This window comes from Caloenas nicobarica, chromosome 7, assembly GCF_036013445.1.
Source record: "Caloenas nicobarica isolate bCalNic1 chromosome 7, bCalNic1.hap1, whole genome shotgun sequence".
In the NCBI taxonomy this organism is placed as follows: domain Eukaryota; kingdom Metazoa; phylum Chordata; class Aves; order Columbiformes; family Columbidae; genus Caloenas; species Caloenas nicobarica.
In genome coordinates, this window is record NC_088251.1 from 19,725,181 (window position 1) to 19,751,144 (window position 25,964).

The 25,964-nt window shown below is 38.2% G+C and overlaps 2 protein-coding genes across 3 annotated transcripts in view; one reads left to right on the forward strand and one right to left on the reverse strand.

Annotated features, from left to right (window-relative positions):
• Positions 1–3,097: 3,097 nt before the first annotated feature.
• STAMBPL1 (STAM binding protein like 1) lies at positions 3,098–14,036 on the forward strand. Its single transcript, XM_065639235.1, has 10 exons — positions 3,098–3,142; positions 4,044–4,261; positions 5,384–5,459; positions 6,952–7,047; positions 8,391–8,745; positions 9,338–9,462; positions 10,369–10,506; positions 11,153–11,265; positions 12,897–12,996; positions 13,980–14,036. Exons 1-10 carry the CDS (start codon positions 3,113–3,115, stop codon positions 14,034–14,036), a joined length of 1,308 nt encoding a protein of 435 aa, XP_065495307.1. The 5' UTR covers positions 3,098–3,112.
• A 740-nt stretch (positions 14,037–14,776) lies between these two features.
• The window catches only part of ACTA2 (actin alpha 2, smooth muscle), a 51,790-nt gene continuing 40,602 nt past the window's right edge, over positions 14,777–25,964 (reverse strand). The window contains exons 1-9 of one of the 2 annotated variants that reach the window (XM_065639498.1): positions 25,356–25,406; positions 22,612–22,783; positions 20,809–20,937; positions 19,391–19,501; positions 18,818–18,902; positions 18,565–18,726; positions 18,127–18,318; positions 16,984–17,165; positions 14,777–16,214 (exon numbers count right to left, since the gene is read on the reverse strand). In XM_065639498.1, coding sequence (XP_065495570.1) covers positions 16,071–16,214; positions 16,984–17,165; positions 18,127–18,318; positions 18,565–18,726; positions 18,818–18,902; positions 19,391–19,501; positions 20,809–20,937; positions 22,612–22,740 — 1,134 coding nt within the window. In that variant the 5' untranslated portion in view covers positions 22,741–22,783; positions 25,356–25,406 and the 3' untranslated portion in view covers positions 14,777–16,070. Of the gene's footprint in view, positions 16,215–16,983; positions 17,166–18,126; positions 18,319–18,564; positions 18,727–18,817; positions 18,903–19,390; positions 19,502–20,808; positions 20,938–22,611; positions 22,784–25,355; positions 25,407–25,964 lie in introns of those variants that run through there. The other variant, XM_065639499.1, reaches the window with a different exon arrangement.

The window sequence follows — 25,964 nt, forward strand, 5'->3', positions numbered from 1 at the left end:
GAATGTTATGCAGAGAGACATTCCAAGGAACTGGTAGACATGACTCTGGTGGGGTTTTTAGTAAAGCTTGACTTTTTGCATTTTAATAATTTATAATTCTGGTCAGTGTGTTCACATGTTAAGGATATTGGAGTGCAGTCATAAGACAGCTTACCTTCTTTTTAGGATTTTTTTAAAATTATACTGCCACCTGTAATAGCTAATATATTTGAGCCTTAACGGACATTTTTGTAAAGGTAATACAAATTCGTCATAGTAGTTCTTCTTTATTTGTAGTGTCTGGTTTTTAATGTGACCCTGAAGGCAAATTTTAAGTCTGTTTCCTCTTTTATTTGCAGCAATTCTTCTGCTAAGCTCTTGCACTGTGGCTTGACTTGTGCTCTCTGCAGACCTGCTTCATCCTTTCAAAGCTCTGACACAATTTTGAGGAAGTGTGAGTTTCTGCTGTTACCAGATGTCTCCTCTTTAAAATACCTAGTATCACACTTTTTATTTTGTTGCTTCCTCAGGTTAAGAAAAAAATCACCAAATTAATTTATAAACATAACTTAAATATTCTTAGATGCAATCAAGATGAGAAATGTTTGCAAGTAAAGAGTTCCATGTTGTCTCCCTGTGCCAGTTCTATAGGCTTCTTTAACAAAGACCTCTTTGGGAATACTGGCCCACATAAAAAAAAGAACACCAATTAGTGACTTTTTTGTTTCCCACTTGCTGCACTAACATTTTTCTGCTTGCCTACTAGCTAGGCTGAAAGGTTTTCAAGGTGTGGTAATAGTTGAAAGAACCATATGATCCATATTCCATGTCCTCCCTGGGGAAGCACCTCAAAAGCATTCTTTTAAATGTCCATTTCCTCATCAGATTTTAGAGAAAGTCCATAAGTGCGAAAGTACTCGAAAAGCAGTTTTCTTGCTCAGAAGTTCCTAACTGAAATAGGGAATTGCATAGAAATACATTCCTGCACCCTTTACTTTTGAACAATATTTTTTTTATAAAATCAGCTTGTCATACTTGGATGCATACTTGAGACCAAAACCAGCCTGCCATTCAGCTATTGCAGATCTCCCAATTGCTTCTAGGAGAAATCACAAGTGACAGATAAATGAGTGAATAAATGGTTTTAAAATATATGCTCTTTTTTTTTTTTTTTTTTTTTTTTTTTTTTTTTTTTTAAATCATTATTCCTGAGTCACACAGAGCATACGAAGTCTTCAAATTGAAGATTTTATTTCTGCTTAGAATCTGAGCTGCAGGGGCAGAAGTCTAACATGAGCTCTGCCAAGCTTTTAGCCCTCTCCTTTCATAGTCTACCACACCTACAGCAGTCCAGCTGAAGGAGAGTTTTGGGGGGAACCAGCCGTAAGGCAGTATGTTTCTTCGAGTAGGCTAAAACAAAAATATTTCATTATTTCAGTCCCATGGGGCCTTTCTGCAGTTCATGAATAGGCAGTGAATAGTCTCTCCTGCCAAGCTGATCTTACACCAGAGCTCCATGTACATAAAATTAAACTGTTTAGAGAACTGTTTCCATTAGCACTGCAACCACAACTAATGTTGATGACTTGGGTATAAAAGCCATGCTCTATTTTTTGTCACAAATTGTGCAAGCATTTTGAATACCTTAATTTGAAAAAAGCAGGTCTTGAAATTGAATTCACAGACCTGTGATGTACCTCATGATGAGAAAAAAAAACCCTTGAAGATGGAAAACGTGGGTATAAAGTCAAGCAAGAACATATTCATTGAGTTTGGGAGGTCATAAAAGCAGGGCAAGATTGAATTAATAAGGTGAAATGAGTGTGCCAGGGCTTTTACAGGTAAAACGAGATGATTCTGATTATTTTAAAGAAAGTATCACGTAAATGGATTTATTGTCTCCTATAATACTTGCATTAATTGTTAAAATTAAAGACTGATCTAATAGATACTGTTAGATTTTTGGAAAAAAACGAGGAAGATCCAAATACAGAAATCAATACTCGAGATATGCAGCTGGCTATAAACACATTAGGGTTGTTTTTCTCTAAGTCAGAGTCCTCTGTCCTCTAGAGAGAGGTGTGCTGAGAAAATATCTTTGCTGAACCCATTCTTTATGCTTTTACAAAAGTGTAAATCATATTTATTGCAATAGATGAAGTGCCTTCAGCATTCAAGATCAAATCTCTTTAGACTGAGTGCACAGAAGTGAAAAACCACATTAGGACCTTCATTTTCATACTTCTAGTGTAATTTAAATAATTCATTTCCTTTTCAGGGGTTCATTGGGATTTTTTTTGCTGATGACCACAACAAGTCTAAATATTTGTCTATACTTGTTCAGAGCTGTGCAAGAAGCAATTACTGTCAGTTGATTCATCAGAGTTCATTGTATTTTGTGTGTTGTTGAAGTCAGCAAGCTGTGCGGGTGGAACATGTGGTGCTTGAAATATTTTCTCTGCTTTATATTACTGATACGAGTTTGTGTGCGAAGTTTTATTTCTAATTGTAGGCTTAGCAGGAAAAACTATGCCAGATTCACACTGTTTATAAGTATGTTCATCAAAACATATGCTGAAGTAAGCACAGACTCTGTGATTAGTCTTTGACCTGAGTTTTTCACTTAATGCTTGAAAGTTGATGGGGATGGTTGGTTGGTTTGTTTGTTTTGTGGTTTGTTTGGGGGTTTGTTGTTGTTCTTGTGTTGTTTGTTTAAGGTGCTGCAAAAATAATTTGTTATATTGTGTTCTAATCCACTGTGATAAAATTAGAACAGGCCAGCTAGTCCACAACTGTCCTGCAAGCCACCATGCATTTCTGGTTTAGATTTTAGATGCCTGGTAAATTTTAGATTCTTATGAAATAAGTAAGTACTGTGATACTGAGGTAATGAGCAGGTGCAGGCATACAAATTTACGTGGCATTTGAATGTATTTCTAATCTGGATGACTTGTCATATTTTTTCCAGCACACAACCACAATCAATGTGTCTGTGTTCAAGTTTCCCCTGGGCTAATAATCCGTGAGACAGCTGGCTGCAAATCTTGAGCGCTGGATTGATACTGCTCTTTGCATTCAAATGGAGACTTTGGAGGAAAAGAGCGATCTCTCTAGTTTGCAGACAGAGAACAACATGGAACAACCATTTACTGTCAGCTCATTGGTATGTATTTCAAAGAAATGCTTTAATGGCTTAGCACCCTCTCATTCAAATAGGAAACAATTTAAGAGAGCTGTTTAGCAGTGCTGGCTGTCAGCTACAAGGGCCTTTTCCTGCAGTTGCCAGCTCCTCGCTAGTTCTGCCTGGTGGTTTAATTGGAATTTATTTTATTTCTATATACATATTTATGGGGTTTTAATTTGTTTCAGTGTTTTTAAGAAGTTGAAATGAACATTTTGAATAGAAAGAGTAAAAAATTTAATGCAAGTAAGAGGAAACAGCTTGCAGTAACCACTTATTTAGCCCTTAACAGGGAGGTAATGATTGTAATCTGCAGTTATGCTTATTCTTCAGTAGGATTAGTTCTAACTTAGGCTTCATCTGCCTCATTTGAAACTGGAAATGAACATTTGAAGTGAACTGTTGACTGACCAGGGAAACGTATTGGTCTTTGTTAGACAAACTCTACCCTGAACTCATACGCTATATATCTTGTAATACAAGTCCGAGTATTAAGACCCTCCACCAAATTATTTCAATAACTTAAGGCAGAACCTTATAGAATTTCATGTGTGGGGGATTCTAAAGAGAAGATACTTTGTGTTGCCTCTAATTGTTTCTACGGAGGTTTACTTAATTTTATCTTAATATTTTTTCTGCCTTTTTTTGTATTTGAAGATTTGAGGATGGGGATAAGATCACTTCTTATTTGTAATTGCAATCACACTTTATTTGCAATTGAGAAACATGTTGGAATGTTTCAGCTGTGGCTAGCAGTGGGGAAACCAATGCCTATTTTGAGAAAAAAGATGAAGATTTCCCTTGAGTTTCTTGAATGAGATCACTTACTGAAAGTGAAACATAATAGCTAGTTCTCTTTGCTAATCTCTCTGTTCTTTTTCAGAGAAAGCTAGTAGCTATTCCTGACCATACAGACATCTCTGTGACCCCAGAAGAGAGAGTACGTGCCTTAAGCAAACTCGGCAGCAATATCACAATCAATGAAGATATCACTCCACGTCGTTATTTTAGATCTGGAGTAGAGATGGAGCGAATGGCATCAGTGTATATGGAGGAGGGGAACCTGGAGAATGCTTTTGTTTTTTATAATAAGTTCATAACGTAAGAAACCATTTGTAGTCATTACTGAGTAAACTGAAATGAAAAGTTGCAGTGAAAACAGGGCACTCCTTTAGATTACGGGAAAAATGTTTAGTGTGTTCTTGCAGAATAGCTTTGATCTTTGGAGATCTTTACTCTAACCACAGTCTTTGTTATAATTTCATCTCAGCTGTTAGTACGGTAGTCCTATCCATCTATTAATGCCAGGTGTGAACTAACCTAATATACAGAGATTGAAGCTGACCCTACTGCACTATACTATGAGCACTGTTTCTCACAGATTATTCTGTATGTATTAATCTGTTGGTTAAATACAGTGCATGGCTTAAAAAGCAATGTTTAGATAAGATTTCTGAGCATTTAATAGTTACACCCTATGAACTCCGCTGATGTTAAAGATGGTAGTATTGCACAGCACTTAAAAAACGTGAAAAGATAGCTTTTTGCCTCTTTTTACTTCTCCAAAAGGATTAAGTATAATGTATTGCTTCTTACAGGAGTAAACGTAAAACCCATGAGATGTGTTCATTGTATTTCTATAAAAAGAGAGACTGGAAGGTGAACATTGCACAAATTGCTGAAAGAATGATAGCAACTGTGTGTTCCAAACTCTTTGCAGCTGAGTGTTGCTATAATTTAGATGACTGAGTAGGTTAATACTACAGTTAGCTGTGCAGCTTGGTCTGGTAAAAATAATTACCCTTAATGGTAGTCAGTGCTGCATTCTGGACTTCCCATTTAAGATTCAGCATTTCAGCTAAGGACAGATCAAGACAGTAGAAACAGGAATTGTTAACACTGGCTAGGGTGGAAGGTGCTTTTGAGGGCTACGTTTAGGTGCTGGCTGCTAGTTTAGTCCTCTTTTCAACGTAACCCTCTAGTAATGAAAACCAAAATATATTCAAATGTAGAAGATAATCTGCTGTCATTACCCTATGTGTCCCATACAAATCTATACAAGGATTTAAGTGTTATTTTAAACAAATGTGTGAAACTGTGCTCCAAGTCACCTGGAATCCAGTGTTTAACAGTTATGTGAAACTGATCTTTCTGTCAACATAAAAGCTATTGTGGATATTCCTCTGGCTACTGAGGTGAACACATGCATGTTTAATTTCATAGGTTGTTTGTAGAAAAGCTGCCCAGTCACCGAGACTATCACCAGTGTGCAGTACCAGAAAAACAAGATATTATTAAGGTAGGGTTATGGTTTCCTGGCCTTTAAGAAATGTTTCCCCCAGAGTCTCTCCATTCTTTCCTAGCACTCCTTTTCCTCTAGTACACACATAGCCCATGGCAGCCAGCACAGCTTGAATTTCTGATACCTTTCTCCACTAGTCATTCATGGTTTATTTTGGTTTAATAACTTGATCATTACAGGAAATTAAATTATCATTCTAAAAGGTGAAAAAGAACCGTCTCTGAATGAGTTGGTAGATAGTTGGAAACCTGGGTGTATCTATTTCTGAGAGTTTACATATTAAAAATACACTATTTTAACAGTACTTAGAATTTTATTCTGGTCCCAATTATCTGAGTGGCTAAGGGTCCAAACTGACTATTGCAAACAGAGGGAAAGAGAGATGTGTGGCATTACCGGTATCTGTGCAGTATTTGCTTATCCTGCTAAATAATCAAAGTATATTTTTGATGTCTTTATTATCAAATACATATTTACTTAGTTTTTACCAGGGTTTTTTTTTGCTCCACTTGTATACAAAATTGTTTTGGTTTTTGTTTTTTGGGGGGTCGTTTGTTGTTGTTGTTATTGTTCTTCCTAAAAGAGAAATTTCAAATACAGCCTTATACTGAGCTTAAAACATCTGGAATTGCCCAATGACAGTTGTTAGAATAAGCATAAGTGTATCTTGCTTCATGCTTCCATATTTGCAGCTTTCTTTACTGTTAAAGCTGAATAATGTTATATACAAAGCCAAAATGCTTCATGCCAAATTTTTTACTATGGCCCACAATCTAGGAAACACCTCTGTTGAGAAAAGGTACCTAATGTGCTCCCTGCTGTGGCACTCAGTAGGATTAAGCACATGGTCTCTTTCCCTCCTTTGCCTAAGCCTCTAAATCGTTTTGTGGTAGCCTCTTCATCAGTAGAAAACATTTGGCGTTGTTTTTGTTTTACAAAAACGTTGTTTTTGTTTTACAGAAACATTGTTTTGTCTGCCAGGGCTGTCACAGGAAGCTACATGTGTAGCTCTCCCTGCAAATAAACACTTTTTCCTACCTGGAAGTGGGCATATTCAGTCATATTTCTGTTCAGAGAGTCCCAGAAAAAAAAAGTGATGAGCTAACCTGAAACACTGAAAGTTGGACCACTCTTTTTTAAATAAATTACACCTACAATAAAAATGTTAGTCATCACACACCTATTAAACAAAACAGGGATAACAGATTGCTAGAAAAAGGACTAATCTTTCCTTGAGATAAGAAGTACTCATGTCACTCCTTTCACTGACATAAATTAATAGAGCTTTATTGAAATCAGTGTACTATAAAAGTTTTGTAAGCTGATGATTTACTGTGTATTTCTTCCTTTTGTTCCTGGGAGAAGAGCAATATTCCTGTTGTTGTTGTTTTGTGTTTTTTGAAATCTCTATTGGAGTTGAGTTTGTTTTCTAGGTGATCTTTCAGAAAGTGTAAAATAAACTTATCTGTCTTTCTCCCTCACCCCAAAGAAATTGAAGGAGGTTGCATTTCCACGGACAGATGAATTGAAGAGAGATCTTTTAAAGAAATATAACTTAGAATATCAAGAATACTTGCAAAACAAAGTAAGTTTTATATGATTATTAAATCTTTGATATGAATATTTTTTCTGTCATATAAGTCATCTTAAAAATTAAGCAGTAAAATGCCAGTTCTACAAGAATGTAATCATTTCATGGACTGCTTAGGATGACTTTTCACTTCCTCTCAGAATCTATTTGGTCGGTCATTTGAAAATAAGTAATGCAAGTATGTGTTTGGAAATACAAGTGCTGTGATATTTAGATAACAGCCTATGAATATCTGAATAGTCTTGCGTACATTCTGATTTTGTTTTATAAAGAGGATAACGTTCAGACACTTAGATGAGTATGTGGAAAAAAGTCTTTTGGCTCTGAATGTGCTTCAGTTTGAATTTATCCTGTTTGAGTCTTCAAGTTACTCTAAGTACCTCCATCTTGTGTATTGAGATCACTGAAAACAGGATCTGCAGTGTTAAAAACTTGTCTTGGAAAAAGCATCTGAGAAAAATACATCTTTTTGTTTCCTTCCCTTAAAATTAACTTAGGGAATCACGGGGAGGTAAAAAACAAAGTGCACACACAAACACCCCGTGCTTCATATTCCTGTCACCGACTGGTTTGAGGCTCTCTTTCCTGCTCTATCTTGTCTGTGACATTTAAGAAATGACTTTGCTCTGGTTTTTTGTTGTGTGGGGTTTTTTTTTTCGCTTGCTTCTGGAGATGCTTGATGCTCTCCTTTAACAGGAAGCAGGGAGGGCTGTCGAAACCTCATGCTTCCTGTGCCATTTGGGGAACAGCAGGTGGCTCGGTGGCAAGGGCGCATAGACCAGAGCAGAGAGGGCACCTCATGTGTCTGGGGCTGGGGACACTCTGCACCAAAGCCAGCTTAAGCAACCCAGGGAAAGCTGAGGAAAGAAAGTATCAGGAAAGAAAGTAGCAGAAACTTGACAAACCTGTCTAAACAGCAGCAACAAGCAACAAATCCGGATAACAAAATGGATTGTGAAATCTACCCAGAAAACCCATGTACTCATGGATCTGTTGTTGCACTGAAAATTGCAAGGGCTTACACTTGTGTCTAGTTTCTTTACCATCCGTGTTCTGAAAAGTCTTTTTCTAATGATTTTATTACAATGAGCAAATGAGGCCAGTGTTATCACACGGAAGTAAAACAAAGCACCACAAGTATGCAGATTGAAATTCCTTACTTACTGTAGTTACTTTCATATTGTACTGCTTTTGGGGATACAGTTGTATTTGCCAGGTCAGCAAACAGGTTCTAATAGACTTACTTTTCAATGACAGGATTACTTTGCTTCTTTCTCTTCGTTTTATGTAGCTTTTTTTAGTGTTCTGAGGATGTCGCTATTTTGCATGTTTTTCAGAACAAATGTAAAACTGAATTTCTGAAGAAATTAGAGCATCAAAAGCTAATAGAGGCAGAGAAGAAACGAATTGCACATATGCGGCAACAGCAGCTTGAATCAGAACAGTTTAAATTCTTTGAGGATCAACTTAAGAAGCAAGAACTAGCTCGAGATCAGAAAATCAAAGAGAGCATGGTTATGTCTGAACAGATAGATGGAAATATGCTGTCTTGTATTTCTGTACCAGAGAACAGTTCCTTATCTACTGCACTGCTTGAGAAAAAAGAGAGGAGTGGCACATCAGGCTGCACTGGACATTCACCTCCAGTAAACCAGGTCTTGAAGCCAGAGGCTACTCTAAGTGCTGTTCAGAGTAAGTCCATAGTTTGTTTGGGTTTTTTTTTCTTTAATCTGCTTCTTTGCTATTTATAGCAGCCCATATATTACATATGCATATGTATTTATTCACTGTGAGGGTGTCCGTAATGAAACAGGCATGAACATGTTGACATACACACAACAGTTCCATATATTTTCTTCATTTTAAGAGAGGAGATTAGCTATACAGTTTCACATCTTCCAGTTGAGTGACAGTAGCTGGATCTAGAGATTGAGCCCCTGTGTCTGAATTTTGCCATGGATTTCCAAGGAACAGAAGCAGAACCTGTGGTGGTTCACTCTGGAAAGCCCTGGCCTGGGAAATGGTATCCACTCACTCTCACTCCAGGGGTAGGGTCGTGAGCTTATATTATGGGCTGGTGACTTCAATTTAGGGTGAAGCGCTCATGCTGGAGATTTAGTCTCATTAGAAATCTGTGATGTCGTAAGCATAATTCTTTCACTTTTAATAATTTCCTGAAACCGTGCATATTTCCTTATTTTAGGGAACTTCACTGTGCAAATGACTTTTTGTCTCTCTCTCTCTCTTTTTTTCCCATTTGTTGTGTTGTTGTTGTTGTTGTTAGCTCAATTAGCTGAAGCACTCAGAGGAGTCATTTTGCCCAGGGATCTCTGTCACGAATTTCTGCTGCTAGCAGAGGCAAATACAGTAAGAGGAATAGAGACATGTGGAATTCTCTGTGGAAAACTGGTACAGTTTAACTCTCACATTTGTATGGGGAAAATATATTTGATAGTGAAGTATTTTCCTGTAACGTATTGACTTCAGAGCAAAAGCAGATCTAAATGATTAGTCTTTAATGTAATTAACTTCATATTTTAACATGAGTGGTCACTTTAGCAGTGTGGGCTTGCCTTATTGGGGAAACATCTGATCAAAATACACTGCTGTTGTTATAAAACGTAGCAAGTTTTTCAGCACGCTGTACAATACAGGCTTTTTCAAGTGCTTTCTCTGGCATTCATCTAAGGTAAGTGAGGTTTAGTTAGAGGACAATGAAATATAAAGACTGTTAGAATCTACTGGAGTCATCAAATTTATAATGGCACACCAAAAAAAAAAAAAAAAAAAAAAAGAAAAGAAAATCCCCCATCAAGCTCTAAAACGTCTGATTCTCAGGCTGTTTTTTACTTTGACCCAGATAACAGTTAATGTCCTTTCAGAGCAAGGAAAGATGTCATGGTTGATGCCAGCATACAAAGAATTTTAAAGATTACGTCCAAGTGTATTTGAGTTGTATAAAGAGAAAGAATAGCAAGAGTAGTGATGTTCAAAGTTTCACAGAAAAAAATTATGGTATTCTCAAACCTTTTTTTTTTTTTTTTCATGTTCCTCATTTAAAGGACAACCTCTTCATACTGGTGTCTGTGAACGTTTCAATTCAACACTCTCATGTTGTTACTAACACCTTCCCGTATGTTTTCATGATAAAAAGCTAAGGGGTATTTTCAGGTGCAGTAAGTCAGTGTAGCTGCGCTGGAATCAGTGTGTCTATACTGCTTTGTTTTAGCTGATGGGCTGACATCTTTCAGATTCTGATTGAGTATTTATTCATTAGTTAATTTGCTCCACTTTATGTCAATGTTTGTTTTACAGACACATAATGAATTTACTATTACCCATGTAATAGTGCCAAAGCAATCTGCAGGACCAGACTACTGCGACATGGAGAATGTGGAAGAATTATTTGGTATTCAGGATCAGTACAATCTCCTCACTTTGGGTTGGATCCATGTACGTATGACTCAGATTCTGGCTTTTCTCTATCAACTCTATATACTATGTGAAAAAAAAAAAAATGAAATAACAAACTAAAGAAATAACTGGAACAATCCAAATTAATTTGCTCACTTATTCTAATTGTAGTGATGTAAACGAGTGCTAACGTTCTCCCATAGATGAGTATTTCTTAATGAAGTTGAGGCATCCTGTTGACACAATGGACCTGCTTTTGCCAGTGCAACTTTTGTTTATGTTTATTTAGGTGTATTTTATTATTTTTGAATGTCGTTTATTTTTTCTGCTATATTCAAAATTGGGGGGAGGATATTGTGTTGTTTAAACTTTATATTAATTTCACTCTTAGGGATTTTGGACAATCAAGTCATTTCCCTTTGTCTTGTGCTTTTTCATTACACCCTTTTCTCTCCCATGATCAGAAAATTGCTTGTACATCTGGTTGTTAATGTGCCTCCATAAACCTCATACAGAAAAGCCACCCTAACAATGCAGAATCTGGGTTAATACAAACTTAAGAAACCAACCTGGGGAAGTACTGATACTTTCATTTGTTACAAATTATTGTTCCTTCTTGAATGTATGTGGGCCTTGGTTTCTAAGAAATATTTCATGATGTTGAGTTTTCCCTTTCTTTTCGTAGACACATCCAACACAAACTGCATTCTTATCCAGTGTTGATCTTCATACTCATTGTTCTTATCAGCTAATGTTGCCAGAGGCCATTGCAATTGTTTGTTCACCAAAGCATAACGAGTGAGTTCTGATTTTTCTAAGTAATATTTAGATATTTTCCCCTCTTCCTTATCTTAAAATTTGGTCAAATGTGAACAGCACATGTCAGCTGGGATGCAAAGCAGGAATGTTATATTGTGAGTTTATTTTCTTTAAGTTGTTTAGACTTACATTCCAGTCAGTCTACATGCACAGTATTGTTTCTGGCTTCTCTCTTCTCCCTCCTAGCCCCAGGTTTTAAAGTTTATTTATTTTTATACTCTGCTCAACTGACAACTAATGACAGGAGCTGTTCTCCTGGAGACCTCACTGCCAGTGCCCTACCACAGACCTATCCTTATTCTATCTGATGAAGAAAGTGGAGGAATTAGATATATTTGTCTATGATTATAAGAAAATTGCAGTTTGGGGAGTAGAGGGATAAAGATCACTTTTTTGATAATAAGGTCCTAATGTTGTATTTCATTAAAAACAAACAATAAGTATCTGGAAAAACATGGAACTGTGTAACAATTAATATGAAGGTTTGTAATGGAACAGGCTGCTCAGAGAGGGTGTGAAGTCTACATCCTTAGAGTTATTCAAAACCTGACTGGACATGGTCCTGTGCACCCTGCTCAAAATTATTCTGCTGGAGCAGAGAGGGTTGGACTTAGACAAATCTTCAAGTTTCTTCCAACCTCAGTTTCATAACTCTGCTTTTGTGTACTTGGAGTTTCAAGGCCCCAGGGCACATTTCTTTAGCCTTTCTTCCCGGCTTTCTGCCCCCATAGATGACATCTATGATTCCTGTTCTGGTTGTAACTTCCTATATGGCCCATTCAGGTAGCAGAGCTGTAAATACAGATTGAATGGCAAGCGCACAAGCACTAGGCTTTGTAACCCTGAGAAGGTCTGCATACCTTTTCAAACCATGGGTCTTCCAAACTTCTTTCACAGTTTATGCTGATACCCTGTAACCAGCTCTAAACTGTTACTCCTATCTGTAACATTTATTAATCAGGTGCTGTCCTGTAGTTATTAGCTATTAATGTTCTTTACAGAAGGGTGGATTTTCTAATGTTTTATTCAATACTTAAAGTGTTAGATCATATATATGCAGCAGTGCACTATCTAGTGCTTTGTATTACTTCATTACCTAAAAGAGAGTGGAGGATGTTTACTCTTACTAGTCATTTACATAGCTAGCTTAAAGACTCTTCTCTTTTAAGTTGCCCCTCCAGAGTTCGAGTGAAATGCAATCCAGAACACCTAAGTTTCTGGTTTGTATCTGTTCCTGTGTGAAATAGCCCCAGCCCCCTAGTATGGTAACCTGCCTAATGGGAACAACACCAGTACCATGTTTGGGCGTTTTTTGGTTTTGTTTTTGTTTTGTTGGGTTTTGGTGGTGGTGATGGTTTTGTGTGGGGTTTTTTTGTGGTGGTGTTGTTTTGTTTTTGTTTTTTCTTCCCCTCTCCTTCCCCTCATCATCTCTTCTTTTACATGAATACAACTCCCCTTGATTTCAAATACCATTAAGAATCCAACTCAGCCTTGGCTTCTGTGTATCAAAGGTTACTGAGTACCATTCTGTTGCCCTGTTAAGTTAAGCAATTTGTAGTAAAACCTTAGATTTGCAGTATATGACAGGAGTTTTATCTTTTGCTTTCCAGCACTGGCATCTTCAGACTTACTACTGCTGGCATGCTAGAAGTTTCTGCTTGTAAAAAGAAGGGATTTCATCCACATACAAAGGATCCTAGGTTATTTAATGTAAGTATATAATCCAACATGGTTTTGACTATTCAAATTCTTGCCCATGGTTCTGCTGCAAGCAGAAATTATACATGCTTCAGATTAGATTTCTTTATAATTTTTTTTCCCCATGTTAATAATTCATTACCCTTGCTTCACTGACCGAGGTAGACACCAGGAGTCTATTTAAGCAGTCAATAGAAACCACGAGATGAGTGTTACACACTGCCATTCAAGTGGTGGCTAACCAGATGCAGTTGCCATCAGTCACCACTCCTACCTGCTTTCAGAAGAAGCAAAAGCCACAGTTTCAAATGGGAGTTATTCCTGAGCTCTTCAGTTTTTGAACAAATAATTCAGTTCATCTCCCCCACTGTAGTGTCCCAACAGAACATCCCAGCTGCTGAAAAGTGCAGCTATTAGTAGATTAAGCCCACTTTCCTTCATTGCCTATAATTTTCTCCTGGCTTCTCATAAGCCTTTCTCAATAACTACCCAATCTTTTGATGTTTCAACAGCATAGTATGCTATATGTATGGCTGACTAGTGTAGTCATTCAGGATTATCAGATATGTCACTGTTATCTGGAAGACAACAATGTTCACCTTTGAATAATTAAGATTTTTTTATAGAGCACCTCATATAGCTCAAAATAAAATTATCAAATGCAGAGAAGTAACGCTGAAAGACATTGGAAATTACTTTGTTGTTGGGCTCTCAGGATAGCACAGAACTATAACCTGTTTCACAGGCTAAGCACTAAACAATATCCTCTTTAGAAATTTATTTCAGATTGCTTGTTGTAGTCCTTGCTTTATTCAGCAGTCTAGACCTGTGGTGATCAGGTTTGCCTCTGAACAGGCACAGTGACAGTTACAATCAAAGCTGGATAGACAGGCATAGCATCAAACAGGCTCAGAAAATTAAAAGGAAACAATAGTCCTCATATGCTATTTTACTGAAACTGATTTCTGTGAGTAATGTGTTGACTTCTTCTGCAGCTATGTACCCATGTGGTTGGGAAAGACATAAAGATAATTGTGCTGGATCTGAGGTGATATGGATGGATGATAGCAATGTTACTACAGAAATGACCGAAACAGAAAAATGGATTCCTGGTTTTCCTACATTTTCAGAAATGACTTTTATATTTATACATTTTAGATTGAATGGTTTGATATTTATTGCTCTAGCCTGTTTTGGAGTTATTTTGTTGCTCTGTCAAGGTGGAGTTCAGTGGCATTACCCCTGAATCTGTAAACAAATATCACCTATAAAACACAACAATAAAATGTACTTCAAACAACAGTAACTGTGAAATAAGTAATGCTTCTTTTGTCACTTGCTGGCATTAATCGCTTTCTTAGAATTAGGGATTTTTAACAGCAGTTGGCTTTTTGTGACTTCTGGCTATATACATCTCTTCACTACTTCAGTGAATTTACATTATATGTAGTAGGGGCAAATACATCAGTTTGGGTGTTGCTGTTTTGTTAGAGTTTTTCTTATCTTTTTCCCCAGTCCATCCCTGTATATCTCAAGTTCTGGTTAAGTTATTGAGCAAAAAAAAAAGGAAAACTCAAATCCTTACCTGAGAGCGGCCCCTCATCACATCTTGAAATAGCAGAGATACATCAGAGTGTCTTGGATAAATGTGTCTTCTCCAGCAACCCTCTAGTAGAAACTTTTATTTGAAATCAAGTTCTTATCCTGAAAGGGATTCCCTAGATCTATCTAGAGTTAGATAAAAAGATCTAGATAGAGTTAGAAGGAAGAACCATACAAAGTTATTTGCTCTTAAAAGTTTATTTAATATCTATTCAAAGAACCTAGTTGACCTACACTTTAAATAGTAAATTTAGTATGAAAAAGTTTAGAACATGTGCTAACAGTCAGACACCGGACAAGATCTGGAAGCCAGGAGTTATGCAGACATGGTAAATAACAGGTGCTGTTGCAAAGAGCTTACAGTTTGAAAGATAATGAGTAACAGGGGAGGTAAACTATTGAGTTTAGACAGGAAAATAGGTAACAAAAATAAATAGCATCCTTTATCCTGAACTCCAATGAATACAGATTGTACCAAGTTACTTCGAAATGACCTTCTCCAGGTCTGTCTCAGTGAATTCTTTATTCACATATATACTTTTAAGACAGTATTACTGTCTTCAGCTTCTATGCATATGCTTCTAGTTGACTATCAGTTTTGATGTATTTGAGACTATAACTGGAATCAGAAAAATCACAGAAAAAGACAATTGTCTAAATTATTTTATCTACTTTGATTACATTACCTTTCCACCAAAAAACACAATTCTGAAGAGAAAGTGTATTAAGCCAGCTTAATTACCCTTTAGACCTACACACAACTTAAAAATAATAGGCCGCACTCATCCTGCAGACATATGCTAGGAAAGTCATGTGTTCAATCTACTATTAGTGTTTAGGTATGCCCCCAGAGGAACAAGTTTTGTTTCTTTAAAGAAAACACACTGAACTGTTGTAGTATTCATCATAAAACTCTGGGCTACACACTGAAAAAAATTAGCTTTTCCAGCATGACAGCTGTGAATTAAGAAGTGATGTGGATAAATACTTTTTTTCTGAGTAGAGCAGATACAAAGCATAGTGCACATGCTCATCCTGATGATATCGAACAGATGCTATGGTCCTTTGGTACTGCCCAAAATTTTGGAAAAACCAAGACTGATTCTGTTTGCAGATTAAAATGTTTACTGAGGCTAAACTTTGACAATGTGCAGCCTGACAGCTGAGAATTTTCTAAGCTTTGGTATAACTGAGCCAAAGGTATCACTTTTTCTATTAAGCCAAGTACAGTGTAGTAACAAATTCGTGTCACAAGATGGAGCTTCAAACCAACTGTAATGGTACCTCCACAAATGCATTGTTGGTTGTTTTTTGTTAATAGAGTAGTAATTTCATAGCATAATTAGAATTTATTAAAAAAATACATAGTATCCAATTAATTAGAGTCATTACAATGAAGGATTTATGGAATGAAATTATAAGAATGTATTTTCCTGAATACATTCACAGTAATACACTAAGGAGACATATAAAGATAAAGCAATTTAAAAGCATTTGCGGTGAACAATGGATGGACCAGCTTCATCATATTCCTGTTTGCTGATCCACATCTGCTGGAAAGTAGACAAGGAGGCAAGAATAGAGCCTCCAATCCACACGGAGTACTTACGTTCAGGAGGAGCGATGATCTATTTAAGAAATAAAAGTATTAAGTACAACAGTCCACCGTGAATAAGATACATTTGTTATACAAAAATATTAAAGCAGTGATATTTGATATTAACAAAAACACTGTATCTATGTGCTAGTGTCGTCTCTGGCAATGCTGCAAGCAGTAAAGTTAAAAAGTTGTTATGTAAGTCTGATTCTAAACCCTTAATTTCTCTGCCTGAGTCAGTCTGCCCAGTAAGATTAGTGCATTTGTGGATTCATGACTGCATATGAGAAAAGGGCAGATAATTGATCTGGGAACATATAATGATAGCCCAGGAGGGCTTGAAAAAATGAGTGACCTATGGAGGACTCTTATCGGTATAGCTGATAAAATGTTCGCAAAGCAAGGAATGGAAAATTCGAAGCAGCAAAAGGAAGATGGGCTTGTTGAAGTCTCTCTTCTGAACTTGTAGGCCAAGGACAAAACCAGCATTTCCTCTCTCCCATCTCCATTGGCCAAAAAGGGCTAAAGAAGCTCACATGTAGCCCCAGAGGAATATTCATGTTGCTGGGTCCATGCTATTCTCCTTTGGCTGTGTTATGGCAGTTTGCAGATATCACCATGAACAAGGAAAAGAGAGGAGAGAGGGCTCTCTTCTTCCACCAACAAAGTTACCAGGTGGCAATTATTTGCTAGAAGGTATGGACATGATTCAAAATATGTACTTCGTTGCTATGTTTTACTAGGTTTTTGAGGGCTTTGTACATGACAACTCAAATAGTGAGCAAATAATTGCACCATACCTTGATTTTCATAGTGCTGGGAGCCAGAGCAGTTATTTCCTTCTGCATCCTGTCTGCAATACCTGGGTACATTGTAGTGCCTCCAGACAGCACGTTGTTGGCATAAAGATCCTTTCTGATGTCTATATCGCACTTCATGATGCTGTTGTAAGTGGTTTCATGAATGCCAGCAGACTCCATGCCTGGGGAAGTTAAGAAGAACACCGAGGAAGCAACTCCACACAGAGGCTTAAAATTGTTAAGTCAAAACTGACAACATGGACTTCAGCGTCTTTTTGGAAGACATCCATCTCCAGAGCTGTGGAAATCTGGAAATGCATTCCGAAGCTGCCTAAATTATTTGCTTAGGAGTTCTTTGGTGCACAGCCCTCCTCACTCCCTTATGTACACAACTGTTCCTTAAAAAGAAAGCTGGGGGTATGGAATAGTAAAGTTTCCACTAGGCTTTTGCAGGCAATCTCCAGTGTTCTAAGAATTCCTTATATGGTCTTGGAATTTTTTTTTTTTTTTTTTTTTTTAGTTGAGCCAGCTCAGAGACAGAACAGTCAAAATATGTCCTAATACCTCTAAGTATGCAACTACTTTTTTATCTGTTTCCAAAATGAAATTCTGCTGGCTACCAGAACCAACACTGGCTTTCTGTGTGATCTCATTGCAAGTCTGCCTTCATGGCTGTTGATTAGCATGGCATGGTGTTGGCTCTGCTCTGCAAATGCGATGAACCATGGTTTCAGGATTCGGAGCAGTCTTTTTGAGAAATAAAAGTAGTGCTTCTTACCTTCCTTCCCACGTCCGCCTCCCTGCAAGCACATTCAAACCACAATCCTCACACTATTTAGAAAAGTGACTTTGCAGCCATACTTCTCATAGTAGCCAACTGCATAACATACAAAATGGCATGGGCCCAATGCTGGAAACCAGGAATAAACATTCAGGGTTTATTTTGGGAAAGCATTTTGCCTTATTGTTTGACATAAAGTTCCTTCCACTATATTAATAGTGCTGTTCTAAAAGATTATTTCATAATGGGTACTAGGACATACTCATGTATACATCTAAGTGAGCTAGGAATGGAACTCAATCAAAAGAAAATAGGGACTTGATATTTATGTGCAGTTTATCAAGGCAGAACAGTCAGCTTACCAATGAAAGATGGCTGGAAGAGGGTTTCGGGGCAGCGGAATCGTTCATTTCCAATGGTGATCACCTGGCCATCAGGAAGCTCATAGCTTTTTTCCAGAGAGGAGGAAGAGGCAGCAGTGGCCATCTCATTTTCAAAGTCCAGGGCCACGTAACATAGCTTCTCCTTGATGTCACGGACAATTTCACGCTCCGCTGTCAAGAGGATTCAGTCTTTAGAATGGTATTCAGGAAAGACCCAGACATGTTCACAGGTTGTTTCCTTTCATCCTTCAACACCCTCCCCATTTTTAAAATAAATCCTCTGCTAGTCTTTCAGGGAACTTTCCTGTTGGATTCCTTCTTGTATCTATTCAACTACAGAACCACTCCTAGTTCTCCTGAGGCTGCTAGAAACATTGCACATTAAACAACTTTCCTCAGTGAGCAGCATGTCCTTACCAGTGGTCACAAAGGAGTAGCCACGTTCTGTCAGGATTTTCATGAGGTAGTCTGTCAGGTCACGGCCAGCCAGGTCCAGACGCATGATGGCGTGTGGCAGAGCGTAGCCTTCATAAATTGGCACGTTGTGGGTCACACCATCCCCAGAGTCAAGCACAATCCCTTTGAGAAGATAATATACGATTCATTCCCAGGTGCACATCAACACACTTACCTATTTCAAACATCTATGTTACGTTCCCCAGGGGCCTACCTGTGGTGCGTCCAGAAGCATAGAGGGACAGAACAGCTTGAATAGCTACATACATGGCTGGCACATTGAAAGTCTCAAACATAATCTGAAATGCAATTAAAATAATTGCCTTAACACTAGGGTTTTTAGTTTAGTTGAAGCAATTTACTGAACGAGAGGGAGAAGACAAGATTTTCATGTTTCTTATGGTTAGTAATAACAAGGAAGGAAAATATAATACAAAATCTAAATCAAAAATATCTGTATCTGGACTATACCTATTACATATGAATATAGACACATGCACATATTAAAGATGATTTTGTAACAGGCCTGGGCATAAAAAAAAGATTAAGATGACATTAAGCTTGGATAGACTGAAGTTCTCACATTCAGAACTGATACACTTACTTTCTAAAGTAAACGTAAAAATATGCAAATATGACAGGTTGTCACTATGTAGTTTCCATGCCTGTAACTAAAAGACATAGACTACTGGACAGTCAAGCTGGCATGACTAACAGAAATGGTGAAGTTCACATCCTCTTGAATTCGCAAAGATAGACTTATTCTATAGCTTCGGTGTGAGCTTACCTGGGTCATTTTCTCTCGGTTGGCTTTGGGATTCAGTGGTGCTTCAGTCAGCAGGGTCGGGTGTTCTTCAGGTGCAACACGGAGCTCATTATAGAAAGAGTGATGCCAGATCTGAGGACAATGGCAGAAGGCAAAGGAAAGAAACATCATCAACCAGCAGCTCACAGTCACTTCCAGACAGGTATTGTGTTCCAGCACTCTGCTTACAGCCCTAGAGACAGGTTAGTAGTACTTCTCATACAGTTGTTCTTATTGCCTTCACAGAGATAACCAAAGTAACTGTAGAAAGAAAAGCACTATCCTCAAGTTTTACTGCTAGTAACATATGACTTCTTTTAAAGACTTATAACTTAAGGAAAATAAATATGCTATTCTTACAGTAGAAGAGACAGGGCAGGACAGACTTGGTTCCAGCAATGCAATTTCAATAAGGATTGAAAGCGAAACAGTTCCAGAACAATTCTAGAACATGTGCAGACCTATGCAGTAGAGCTCAATAGACAATGGGTCTCTGGAAGAAAGTTTCACCTTTTGGTTTGTAGAGACCAGCTCAAGAATTCAAAAAAAAGAAATTAAGGCAAATGGTTTGTGAGGCTGACAGTCAACTTGTGTTTATCATCTCCTCATAGCTCATTCCTATGAGCTATAAAGTCTAAGGCCAGGTGGATCCCAATAAAAAGTAAAACTACCAGAGAATTTCTAAAGGCCAAAAAGTTTTTCTAAGCTTGTTCTCAAGCTGTTGGTGACTAGAGGCAGGTCAATATATCAGTCATCTGAAAGGTTTTTGCTGTCTTTCCAAGGAAAACTTACAATGCTATGAGAGTCACTAAGTCCTGTGTGGCTCCACACACTTGCAGTGTGTTGTGGTGTCCCAGCTGTTTGATATAGCCCTATTTCCACAGCACAACACTGAACAGAGATACCATCTTAGAAATTACACCAACAGGCTATGACTGGAAATCTTTTATTGAAACACTGGCTCTGAAATGAATGCACAGCACTGCAACATTGCTAATCTTCGAAGCGTTAAAAATTATGTGTGTAAACAGTGCCCTTCACATCAATATTTCATACATGCTTTGCATTTTTGCAGAAACCTTCTTCAATTCCATTTTCTTACTAGAAAATTGAGGAAATTACTTTTATTTCTTTTTTCTTTTTTTTTTCCCCTCCCCTCCAGTAGCAAAGATGTATAAGATCAGACTGGAGTGAAATAACTCCCGATAACTAATTTGATGTACTCCTAGTGATACTTCAGCTTTAGATGTAAGTTAGCCTTTACTGTTACCAAGATTCTCATTAAACCATACACAGTAGCAGGATGCTTCCATCCAAAATTTAGTGGATATTCTGTAAACATTTGATTTCAGCAGTTCTGTTTACCAGTTATACATATCAACTTTTCAAAGCTGAAATACCTTCTCCATGTCATCCCAGTTTGTAATGATGCCATGTTCTATGGGATATTTCAAGGTCAGGATTCCTCTCTTACTTTGGGCCTCGTCACCTACGTAGCTGTCTTTTTGACCCATACCAACCATCACACCCTATAAAATAACAGAAATAGAGTTAGTGTCTCAATGAGAAGTAGTTAGAACATTAGCTGTGAAATACATCCAACTGCCAGCGATACTAACTACAAAATATGAATACTAATGAATGGAGAATTACTCTTTGTTCTTTAATTTCCAAAATTAAATGTTTAGTTCACTTAAGCCTCTGGAGTTCATGTTTCCACTACAGTTTAAGTAAACAGCACAAGTACAATATTAAATTCATCAAGATAAACTGGGAAAATACTATTGTTTTAATGTTCACTATTATTTAGGGATGAACTGTTTGCTAAACTATAAAATAGAGTAAAAGCAGAAAGTGACATTGTGCCATCTAAAGGTCAAGATGGAGCAATACACACATTTCTCAAAGTTTAAATTGCAACATTTTGTTATTCTTCTTTTTGAACACTATAATATTGCCATTAGAGCCAAATGATTTAAATGTATTGGTATGGGCTTCTTGATACAGGCATATCATGGATCCTGTAGAAGTGGTCCATGGATCAGAAGCTGGAAACTACTCTGGATATACAGTAATATCTATGTCAAAGTTAGAAATACTGGGAAAAAAAATAGTATATAGTAGGATGCTCTGCGTGCATAATACTCTCATCAGAACTTAGTCATTACACCCTTTAAACCTTTGCATCTCTTACTGCCCTGTCTTAGAAACAGGCAAACTGGATTTGCAATTTATGATGGGAAGATCCTTCAGGGCATGTGATACATGATCAGGAAAGAAAGGTTCTAGAAACCTGCTGTATTTGTTTCCGCTGTGACTGTGGCTTACTTTTGAGCAATTAATATCATTCACATTATCTACAGAAGCTGGTATTTGAATTTTTTTTTAAATGGTGTTAATGCCCACAGGCCTCAATTAGGCATACATTTACTCTGCCCTGAAGAGCTTAAAATGTATTTACTGGGTATATAAAGTGCCACATCTTACAACCAGTTTACCACTATCAATTTCACCAGGTCCTTAGATAGCATAGAAGCAATAACATGGAACTACTAATTAGAAGGATTAGTCTGATGTGGCCTAGCCAAGCTGGTCTAGTTCATGCTAATGATGATCTGGCTCAGAAACTCTCTATACTTAACAGCTCAGATAACATATGTATTTTGCAAACTATTAAAATTGACTGGAATGCATCATATACTCAAATGTAAACCTTGAAGCTAAAGAAACTCAACTGTAGACAGGAGCCCATTTGTGATACAGCTGAATGAATAAGGTCGGGAAGGTTAATAGGAAGCTGACTGAAAACTTCTCCTTTCTCCTTTAGTTTTCCACACATCACCTATCATCAGCTTTTAGAGCAGTCAATATGTCCAGATACTTCTGTGCTGGGCTTTTGTGATTTTTTTAAACTAGATTTACTCACCAAATTCTCTTGGTAATCTAAAATTAAGGGACAGGGAGAACAGGACATAGAAGGGAGTGAAAAATTTTAGGACTCCTCTCACAAGGCAAGTAACCTGCTTTGACTCAGGTGGGTGCACTGCTAGACTCATTTTGCCTGGAAATACTATGTTACACAGATCATCCAGGTCTGGGCTAGCCCCAGACACAGGAAAAAGTGGCTCTGGGGTGGAAAGCTGGAGATGGAGCAGCAAAGCCTTCTACAAGCGCAGTATGGAAAAACCGAAGTGGCTCATCACCTGGTGCCTGGGACGACCCACAATGGAAGGGAAAACTGCTCTGGGAGCATCATCCCCAGCGAAGCCAGCTTTACAGAGCCCTGACCCATTGTCACAAACAAGGGCAGTGCTGTCCTCTTCCTCACACATCTTCTATGTCAACGTCCTCAGGTCCTCCAAGCAGAAAACGGTCCTATGAAAACAGCAGGAAAAGAATTTTTAATAAAAGCATACTCAGGTAGCAGCTCCACCCTTGAAGAAAGAGATGGTTGTATGAAAGGAACCAAGACCCAGCAGAGAGAGGTATGGCTCCGGTTCAGCAATCACAAGGCCTGTGGGGCCATCCGGTGGAACAAACTGCCTGTTGAAAGCACAAGAGGTTTCAACCACATCTGCTGGAGGGCTGTATGCACTAGAGATTATCCAGGGGATTCCAGAGGAGACTTCCAGTCCTGCGGCATGGGCAGACAGATCAGGGAGCTGCAAATGTTTATCTAAATTTGGTCACAGAAATCCACATCTGGGGGTGGGTGGGAGATAAAAGGGAATGCTGGACTGACAGCTGCAAAAACAAAGATCCCTTTGCATTGGATTCAGCACAACTTCCCCCACTTTTCTGTCACCCTGATAAAAGCCTGACACTTCAGTCTTCCCCATCTAGTCTTGGGCTTCCCACAGACAAACCACGTTAAAAACTAGGCATGTACCAGTGGTGTTTTCCTGACACAGATATTAACCCATGAGGTCAAGATGGCAAATCAAGTTTATATTTAACCTTTTACAAGAAAAGAAATGCTCTCGATTAAAAAGAAAAAAAAAAAGCTCCTTTTCCAGCCCTCCCCCAGTCAGTCAGAAAAAATAACCCGCCTTTAAAATGAAGTCAGGGACAGTATGTGTTTTAAAAACAGGCCATAGCATATGGTCCATCATCATTTCAAAGTAGCTAATGAACTGCATTTGTAGAGTGGCAGAGTAATTTATTTTGGCTCCTTGTCTTAGTAAAAAGAAACTGTTTTCCTCCTCTGACAACAGGGAGATAATATGGGTAATAAAAATGTTTTGAAGGCTTTGTATTAAAGTTAATTACAGAAATAAGCATGGAATACCAGAACTCAAGAAGAACTATTTGCTTGCAATTTATAGCGTGGCAGGGAATCACTTGGCTAGGTCTGCGCCTGGGCTTCCATGAAGTGTTCAACAAACTGCAGCGTGTTAATAGCTAAAGGAGCCAGCTGTCATCCCCAGACCAGCTGGCTCCGCACGGGCTCCAAAACCTTCTGCCACAGGAATACTGGAAGCACAGGGCAAAGTGGGAAGGGGATCAGCAAGAGCCATGGCCAACGAGCAGGGCAGCCCACAACCTGTTCAGCCTCTACAGCAGATGAAGGAACACGGACAGTTCTCCCAAATCTTTCATTCGAGACCCTCTGCCTCTTGCCAGCCAGGCAGCCAGGAGACATGGCTGCAGCCCTGCTCCTGCAGATTGTGAGGGTATAGCTCCCAGGAGAAGACAAGGACAGGGAAATCCTGACTTGATGTATTCCAGATTTTTTATCATTATTATAGGGAAAGGAAAGTAGGTTGCAATTTTTGCATTTATTAAACTCCAGGGAAATCAGTCTCTTTATATTCAAACATTTACTGAATGGAGTACAATTCTTATCTAACATGAATGAACAGACTGGTTTGGACAAACCATTTCCTAATTAGGAAATAGGCTTCTCAGGCGTCTGTTTTTGGAACAGAGTTGGAGGTCAGAGGGTTTGCTCAAACCAATGCAGCTAATGCAATGCCAAAAATCACTTGGGGGAGGGGAAAGAAGGGGGCAGGAAAGGCTAAATTTCTGAGCTTAGTGGACTCTAAATGAAAACCATATTTAGTAACAAAGCACAAAAACTTGAAAAATCAAAGCTGAATGTTTTCAGGCAGGGCTCTCTGCTGCCAGCCAGTGAGTTACAGCTCAGGACTGCCATGGCATGCAGTATTAACACCTTACAGCAGCAAATGCTACTCAGCACTGTGGAATAAAGTAGATTTTTTTTTCTCCCAGGTAATTAATACACTATTTAGCCTCTTTCTTCTATCTGCTTAACATCTAAAGATAACCAATTACTTCACCAATCTCCACAATAATCTATTAAGGGAATTCCAGCCCCACAATAAATAGTGTAGCCTGTTCCTTAATGAAATGTTTGGCATTCTGCAGAACAGTAGTTTCATACACATAGACGCAAGGCTGAATATGCACACATCATCATTGTATCCTACTAGACACTGCTATTTTGCACACTTCTAGCTCTTGTTACAGTCACATTCCCCAAAACATTCATATCACCTTACACTGAGTTAAGAGCACTGAAGCAAACCTGCTGAGAAACCCTACCACACAGTGAGCGAATTCACCCATTCAGGAACTCTGTTCTTTCCAAAACTAACACCCCAGGGTCACACAGGTTCATTTAAACATGATTATAGCTATAATTTCAGCTGTGACATTACACAGACTGTGTCTTTATACAGTTTCTGGAATGCTGGTGGAATCAGCAAATCATCAGGTAGAACTTTTATTTCCCTTTCAGAAGCTCTATGAAATAAAGACACCTCAGCATAGACACTACAAGCATTTTATCAATTCAATCCTTATAAGTATGCATAAGCAAACTATGACGTGACATTACATCCTCCTGAATAACTTCCTTTTGACATTATTTAATTGAAGTCCCCCAGCAAACTGTAAATCACGCTATTGGTTCAATGCCACTTACCCTGACAGTGCCTGGCTGGGGATAGCTGCTCTGGGATGGTGCACTCTGTATCTGAAAACTCTGAGATTATATAGCCCCTTCAGCTCTTCTCCTCCCACTAGCTCCCAAACAAGGAACAGAGACAGAGAGAGACAGAGCTGAAGTCTCTAACAGAACCATATAGGGACCTTACTACAAAAACCTCTAATCTGGGTGGCCACAGACCCTGGGTCTCTTCCACTGCATTCCAGCGTAGAGCTCATGAAACAGGAGGAGACTTTCAGCTGTGTAAGATAAACACTTTAAAACTTTAGGAGAGTTGCTAAAATACAGTGAGACAGTGAGTTCACAACAGAGATCCTCTGGCAGGAGAAGTTTGTGTTCAAACAAGAGAGGTCCAGGCCTCCATAGTAACATCCAAGAGGCAGAATGAGAAATTGGAAGAGCAGTCATTTATAATAGGGAAGGTGTTTTTAAAGAAACACTTTGCTTTGATTAAAGATTTTGATGAAAACAATGAAAATATTTCTGGCAAGATAAACAGCTGCTGAATTTTGCTACAAAGACTCTTTAAAAGCTTGGCATTTTGCTGGTGTGCTAAATATTGCCCATTGGCTTCAGGGTAGTGAA